The sequence below is a fragment of the Limulus polyphemus genome, unplaced genomic scaffold (assembly GCF_000517525.1).
Source record: "Limulus polyphemus unplaced genomic scaffold, Limulus_polyphemus-2.1.2 Scaffold184, whole genome shotgun sequence".
NCBI lineage: Eukaryota > Metazoa > Arthropoda > Merostomata > Xiphosura > Limulidae > Limulus > Limulus polyphemus.
In genome coordinates, this window is record NW_013665794.1 from 157,480 (window position 1) to 165,672 (window position 8,193).

Below are 8,193 nucleotides of genomic sequence, written 5' to 3' on the forward strand. Positions count from 1 at the left end.
GTCCTCTACATTTGTAGGTTTCTACAACAGGCAGTTGCTGTCTATTTGAAACTTAGCTTCATTAAAGTTTTTTGTTTGAGTTTTATAATGTGTTAACTATACAGGTGTAATTGAAAATAATTTTTAAAATTGCTAAAATTTGCGAGATACATAATCGCTTATTACAAAATATCTATGTTTCAAGGAAATAAACAAAGTAAACTATAGAGGTCATATATATAAAACTATAGAAGCCATATACATAAACTATAGAGGCCATATATATAAACTATAGAAGCCATATATATAAACTATAGAGGCCATATATATATAAACTATAGAAGCCATATATATAAACTATAGAGGCCATATATATAAACTATAGAAGCCATATATATATAAACTATAGAAGCCATATATATATATAAACTATAGAGGCCATATATATAAACTGTAGAAGTCATATATATATAAACTATAGAAGCCATATATATATAAACTATAGAGGCCATATATATAAACTATAAAAGCCATATTTCTATTACAACGAACTAAGCCATTATCAAAGTCGAATACGGAATTAGTTTATATTTTGATTAATAATTATGATTTATATATATTTGTTGAGTTAAGTTAAACTCAAGAACTGGTAAGTAGAACAGAATATGTTGTAAGTGTGTTCAGTAAAACGAAGCAGTCAGGATTCAATAATATAGTGATGTAGCGGCAACAATTTATAAATAGTAATTTTGAAGAAAGTAGGAAAAATAAATAACGAAGAAAACACCAAAATATATACATATATTGTACAATAACTAATAAAAATAATTAATTACTACTACTTATTAATTAGTAACATTGTAGCTTTTGATATGCAGCCATGATACAAACAGCTTCACTAAATATGGTATATAGTACTATATACGAGATTGCTGTTTGGTTGATTTTAGCGCAAAGCTACATAATAGGCTATCTGCGTTCTGACCACCTCGGGGAATTGAACCCAAAATTTTAGCGTTGTCAGTCCGTAAGCTTACCGCTGACCCACTGCAGACATATATATGTATATGAGATAGACAGAGATCTTCATTGTGGAACGGTTAAGAGAAATCACTAAAGCGATACACATTCTAGTGTTTTAGCTGAATATCGTACAACGCTAGCATTCAACCATATATTCTCCTTTAACACACAAAATCCTATTTGGATTCGAAATACACTGAATCCATTTTGATTCAAAAGTTACTTCCCGAACTAAATCGCAACCACATGTGGAATTTATTTCAATCAAATGAAATGTTTTATTATATATTGTCCTTTACTGTTTCATTATCTTTTTTGTTGTTGTGTGCAAGCGCACTACATATTTATTTGCCTTCCAAGCCTAATTGTCCGTTGTGTTTTAGGCATTGCTGTAACTCATACGTGCTCTCTCGATGAAAGTGACTAGGTAAAACGTTGAGAAAATACAACACATTAAACAATTATTTTTGTGGATATAAGTAGGCCACGTATGGCCAAGTGGTTTGCGTGCCTAGACCATTAATTCGATTTACGGTTCGCTACCAATTTACACAAAAAGTACTCCGATTGTGGGTGCGTTATAAGTGTAACGGTCAAATCCAGCTATTCGTTAAGACAAAATTAGACAAAGACTTAGCACTTCCCCTTATTGTGCTTACATTCACCCAAACCAGATTATTGTATATAAATTATAAAGTTACTAAACTTATTAGCTTATTGCTCCTTTTTATATTCAGTTACAACTTACCGAAGTAATAACATAAACACCAGAAATCGAAACTTATTTCAGTATTCTTTTCTATTCCGATATAAAACGTACACAGATACATATATATTCGTAATTAACGCATTTTGAAATACTGTTTTTCTTTTTGCGTAGGACTGTGGTCAGTCATTCAACGGCGGAAGTTTTTTCGACCATGAGGGACTGCCATATTGTGAGACTCATTACCACGCCAAGCGAGGTTCACTTTGTGCTGGGTGCCACAAACCAATTACAGGTCGCTGTATTACAGCTATGTTTCGCAAGTTCCACCCGGAACATTTCGTGTGTTCGTTCTGTCTGAAGCAACTGAACAAGGGAACATTCAAGGAACAGAATGATAAGCCTTATTGCCACGTCTGTTTCCAAAAATTATTTGGGTAGAAATATCATTTTTTACAGATTTAAGAGGCTACAGAACGTTAAGTATTGTCCGGAAGCAATATACATAGAAATAAATATACTAGTTATATCGCAGTTTGGGGAAGTCTAAAGAAATTAATTTTTCATGTGGGTTATCTCAGTAAAAAATTGAAGCTTCAAATAGTACTAAATTAACGTTTTCAGAGTTTTTTATTTAAATCTATCGATCTATTGATTTTGTTTTGTTCAGTCAAATTATGAGCTAAACATTACAAATGAAGATTTATATTAAGACAAGGTTTATATTCAATTAAACTATAGGGTGTTTTTCATTTATCTTTGTTCATAGTAAAATATATTAACTATTATGCAAGTGTAAACAAACAGTTCTATGCAAAAAGCCTTTCTACATCCCACTACCGTCAGATGTCGCATCCGTAAATGCGACACTTTGCAGTAATGTTTAAATTAAGAAAGGATATATATTATTAATGTCAATTACTTAAGTATTTGTTCTATCTGTATGTGTAACTTTAATTGCGAAACTGAAGAAAGGACCGAGTTTTATTTTAGTTTCTAAAATTGAATTAAAATGTCATGGAAGTTTGTTGATTATGGTTATTAAGAGCCAAAGTTGATTACAACTACAAATAGATTTATACAATACGTTTGTTTACTTAGGCCTTTTGAATCATAATGTCATCAACACTTCGGCAAATTACAATATAGAATAACATAATGAGGTACGCGAACGTGGTAAACTAACTGAATTTTCGTTGGAAATAAATCCTTTGAAAAAATAACTATACAACGTCACGAAATTGTATCTCATGTATGTCAGGCAATATCATATTTCAGTTAGATTAAAACATAAGAATATGTTCAACAACCAAGAGGAGATAGCCATATCAGACATTTTTATGTTGTGTATTGTGGTTGCTTTTTTGTTTTGTTGTTTGTTGAAGCTTCAAATGGTAACGTTCATACGTATATTTTATTATGGTTTTTCGCTCGCGGTCTGGATTGTACCGCATTATGAATTGCATTGACAATCATGTACTGAAGTGTTTTGCGTAAGGAATTATTTGATTTTGTCACTGTATTCTATTAACAATATTTGTTCTCTGAGAAGCGCCGTTTATTTGTCGTTTTGTAACGCTTTTACATCTATTTTAAAATCAGCCTGCCTGAAATATAAACATTTTTAAATAGTTGAGAACACAATTATATATCAACTAAAGCAGTTAGTGGTGAATACGACAACGTGAGAAAGGTTTACTGTTTATGGAGCTATCTTTTTTGTTTTTGTTGTTGTCGTTGAGCATCATTTTTACGTGTTTGAAATTGCAAATTTGATATATCACCTAAATATTACATTTTCGTAACGCATAGCAACGGCCGATAACTGCGATACTTGAAATGGATAAACAAAATGTGTTATATCATTCTGAAGTTGCTTATTTAAAAAAATCGTTATCGAGATGATATTTGAAATCGATGGTCGAAGTGGAAGTTGAATCAGTTACTTAGTTGATTGATGAAAAGAAGAAAACGCTAATTAGAATATTTCATCTCTCAGTTACCTCGTAAGTAGGATAAACATATTGTGTTTATTGTGGAATTAGGACCACAATAAATAGTTTTACAAACAAATATGCCACAATTTAGTGTTGTATAACTTTAGAAAAACACACCTCTCAAATATAATACAGTCATTCAAAGTCAAGCAGAAATCTGTTAGTTACGACTGAGAGACCATTTCCAGGAACACAACTTACTATAGAGTTTATTATGTGGAAGGTATAATTAACAGTGACTGATAACATCAATGATCGTACTTTATAAAGATGATTATGAGTTTAAAATTTTATGAATAAAACAGCTTTTCGGCGTGTCAGCGCTAACTTTTTTTGATTTACAACTCTAAAATCCGAGGTTCGATTCCTTGCGTTGGACATAACGCATTGAGAAGCTTTGTACTAAAAAAAAATCAAACAAACTGAATAAGACAAAATCGACATCTTTTGGTCGTCCGCATGAACGGACACTGTCCTCTAGCACGGTACATAATTTGTATTTGGAATATGAAAAGGTGCTAATTATATATATAATAGCTCCGATAGACGTTGCTTTTATTATGTTGAATATGTTTGTAGAAATTAGTGTTATATACAATTTTAATTGATCTGTGCGGTGTAAGATGATTATGTGTTAATTTCTTAAGTGGCCAAGAAGATAGGCCTTTTCGTCTGAAGTCTACACTCTTAACTCCTGCGCAGACCGCCTAACGACTGAGCAGTTATGCATTCTTATTCAGTGTATTATGTATCGGTGTAAATGAAATAATAAAAAACCTGGGAAACGTATTTTTTACATACTAAATAAAATGCACTGGTGTATACTATAAGTATGTTGGATGAAACTTTTGAACGTTTCTAAAATTAACAAGAAATCTACGTCCTGTTGTCTTTAAACGGTTTATTTTGTAGTTTTATGTAGTTTAAACAGCATAACTATATGTAGTAGTAATGTTAGGATTATTGTATTAGCTTCTGAATGCAAGTGTTGAATGTGTTCTTTGTCGCTTCGAGACTGTAGAGGTTTGAGTGAGTGTTAATTTGACAATGACCAGTCTTATAATATTGTTTGTTTCATGCGAATATTGGAAATAAATCAAAAACATGTTTTAACTTGACTTTATTCGTTTATTTTCCGTTATATTTTTATATTTCTGATAATTTATTTCAGGTCAGTGCAATTTTGTTTATATAAAACAAGTGTGTGTTCAAATTAAATGTTGTTAAAACGTCACTTGAGGTTACCATCAACATTAAAATGCAAACGACTGTATATATATAAATATTCACGTCACACAGTACTATTGTTGAAATTTAAACCTGCAATAAGGACTTCTACTTTAATATATGGTGGGTCAGACTTAAAACGTAAAAATCAAAGGGTTTGATTCAGTGTTCAGATAATCAGTTATGTAGTTTTTCACAACATAAAGTATTTTTCTACATAATGTTCCACCTTCTAGTGAGGAAGAAGCCTGAATCTTGTGGTTTATTTTTTGGAATGCAAAATAAAAATATTTAAGAATTACTTTCATAAACTGAAAAAGTACATTCATTTTGAGTGTTAAAAAAATCGATGTTACAATATACATTTTTATGTTCTTTCAACATTTGATCACTAAAGTTTGAGCGGAAAACTTTATTACATATTTATCTAACATTACCCTTTTTTTAATGTGAACTGGTAGTTACCGTAATTAAATTTTTAATAAAATACGTCTTTTTAGTACATTCACTGAAGTTATTCAGGAAAAACGTAAACAATTTCAGAACCCCAAATATTAACCGTTACTATTACATATGTAAAGGATGATATGTAAGAAACTTCAGTAACCAACGGAGAATATTCAATAAATGTTTTACATTAAGAAATTCTACTTACAATCCTTCATCTGTCTTAAGTTCGATTTAAAAAAAACGCTGTTTTACGTTCGTCTTATCGAAAACTTTTATTACCATTAGACCAATAAATAAGGATGTGAATAAAACTATTACCAGACTTACTGTAATGTACATATGGTATTTTCAGATTTTCCTATTTCCCAGTAACTAATTGGTTAATAACGGGAGGCCCGCCAGAATATTTATTGCAGAGCAGAAATCTGACTTTCTCTTAATCTCGACTGAGTTTAAAGAAAAGTAAGAGGCTGTATAAGAGTTGTACACTGTAAAATAATCTTTATTTTTAACACAATTAAAGTTAAAGACAAGTGTAAAGTGTGGTGCTTTTACCGGAGCGAGATGTGACCTTAAGAAAAGTGTTCTGGTGAAATCTAAGTTAAGTTGAGTTCTTCGTTGGTTATAAATTTTACGTTAGTTATCTTAAATTGAGAAAGAATGGAAATAAAATCCGAAATAACAATGCTATTGTTCTGAGGACTCAACAGTCACTATAAATTCAAAACAAGGGATACCCTTAAAGCATTATCTGACTAACGAGAGGAAAATGTCGATTTCTATACAGTATGCTCGATGTTACAATATTCTTTCCTGTTGGCTCCCTTGGCCAATATTCTTTATTAAGAACACATTCTCCATATGAACAGAAATTCTAGACACAAGTTTTAAAATAAAGTTTAGGCAAATGTAATGAAAACACAAAGCGATTGGTTTTATTCTCTAAAAAAGAGAATTAAATATGGGTTACTTGAGCTACGGTGATAATAGCTTCAACGATTTAATTAATTATACTTCCTTCTCTAGCTGTTAGTGACCAAATTTAATTATGTAAGGTGGCGTGATATTGATTTCAACCCTCTACTTGATAACATAATATAATGTAATAATATACAAGATAAGACATTAAAAAGATACATGTATCTAACATTTCTTTGAGATGTAACACATATAAGCAGTTAAAGTGTAATAAGTTTAAAATGTTGAATGATCTATGAGAACATTTTGCTGGGTTTGATGAATCATTAAATACTATAGATGCTTTCTAGTAAGTGAGCAACAATCGATTTCAAATGACATAAGCCTCTGAAAGCTGTATTTTAAATGTGCATCAAAATATAGCTGTACAAAATATAGGGTATCGAGTAAAACAACACATGTTATTATATTATATTTTGCGAGACTTTATATACATACATAGCAGTTAATTCTGACAAGCCACTGTCAGTTGTATATTCACGCAGAGCCGAACTAAGCTTTTTGGGACAAATCGATGGAGTTGTATGTATTTTTATAAACTGTTTAAAATCGGTGGGTCCTTAAATATGGATTACTTGAGCTACGGTAATAATAGCCTCAACGATTTATTTAATTGTACTTCCTTCTCTAGCTGTTAGTGACCAAATTTAATAATGTAAGGTGGCACATTCTTCTTCACTTCTTAATACTGTTACTATTAATACGCTTTTAACAGTATTTATTAAAAGAAAAAATTAATAGAAAATAAAAATATGTGTAACATGGCAATGTTTAGTTACTGCTTGAATTTATCATCATGTTTTAATAAGAACATTAAAATGGCACGTATAAATTATTCCACCAAACTACACCTCTTAGAAAAGGTTTAAATTGTAGCTTAGTTGTATTCAAATATATACTTTTTGGTGAATTAAGAATCTTTTTGTGATGAGGTAGGTAAGACAACTGTTTACTTCTGTCGACATGAGACATTTCTCAAAAGTAGGATTCGACTCAACCCATGTAGAAATATTCCTCTTAAACCTTCCTTGACAACGGACAAAGCATTATTTTCAGCGATGCTTTTATTTATTGCAATAAATATGAGTACAATTTTTTTCGAATTAAAAAAAAGTAAGGTACCTCAAAGTGTCTATTGATCTTAACTCATTAGGAGAGGAAGTCTCAAGCCAGGATATCTAGGACCATAGAGTTCCTCAATGCAATCGATATTATTGAATAAGACATAAAAATGGTATCATTTCAATCAATTAGCGGATATTCATTTGGACTAATGACGGAGCTTGACCATAAAGTTTAGAAAGTTGCTTAAAACTATTTTATTATTGAATTTCACTTCTTCTTTTTCTTCGTACGACCTTAATCCCATTGTGGTGTGGGGTCAGCTGCTCGGATCTTCCTTCTCCATATATTACGGTCCTGCGTATTATTTCTAGTTGCATTGATCTCCATTATATCCTTGTCCACCACGTATTTTCACTGTATTCTATGTCTTTTTCTACTTCTTTGTCCTTCCACTAGCACTTCCAATGTTCTTCTCACTGCACATCCTTCTTCACTTCTTACTACTATTACGTATTAGAATTTCGAATAATCTGAAGCCGAGTTAAATAATTCAAATTTAGAAGTTAAATTATACTTTGGATTTAGTATTTAAATAAATGCCGATATATTTTCCAACAAGATTGATACACAAATAACACAAATAAGTTTTAACATACACACAACAGTACAATTTACAATAACAATTATTACAAAGAGTTACTACAAATAATGATTTATAAACAGAAGTTTCACAAACTTACAAACAATATAAAGTTTTACTTTCTTAGT

General features: G+C 30.8%; 1 protein-coding gene across 2 annotated transcripts in view; it reads left to right on the plus strand.

Annotated features, from left to right (window-relative positions):
- LOC106478144 (leupaxin-like) overlaps nt 1-4,823 on the plus strand; it is an 86,029-nt gene extending 81,206 nt beyond the window's left edge. For both annotated transcript variants that reach the window (XM_013938662.2, XM_013938663.2), the window contains exon 9: nt 1,883-4,823. In XM_013938662.2, the coding sequence (XP_013794116.1) occupies nt 1,883-2,149 (267 nt within the window). In that variant the 3' untranslated portion in view covers nt 2,150-4,823. The remainder of the gene's footprint in view (nt 1-1,882) is intronic.
- The last annotated feature ends 3,370 nt before the right edge of the window (nt 4,824-8,193 follow it).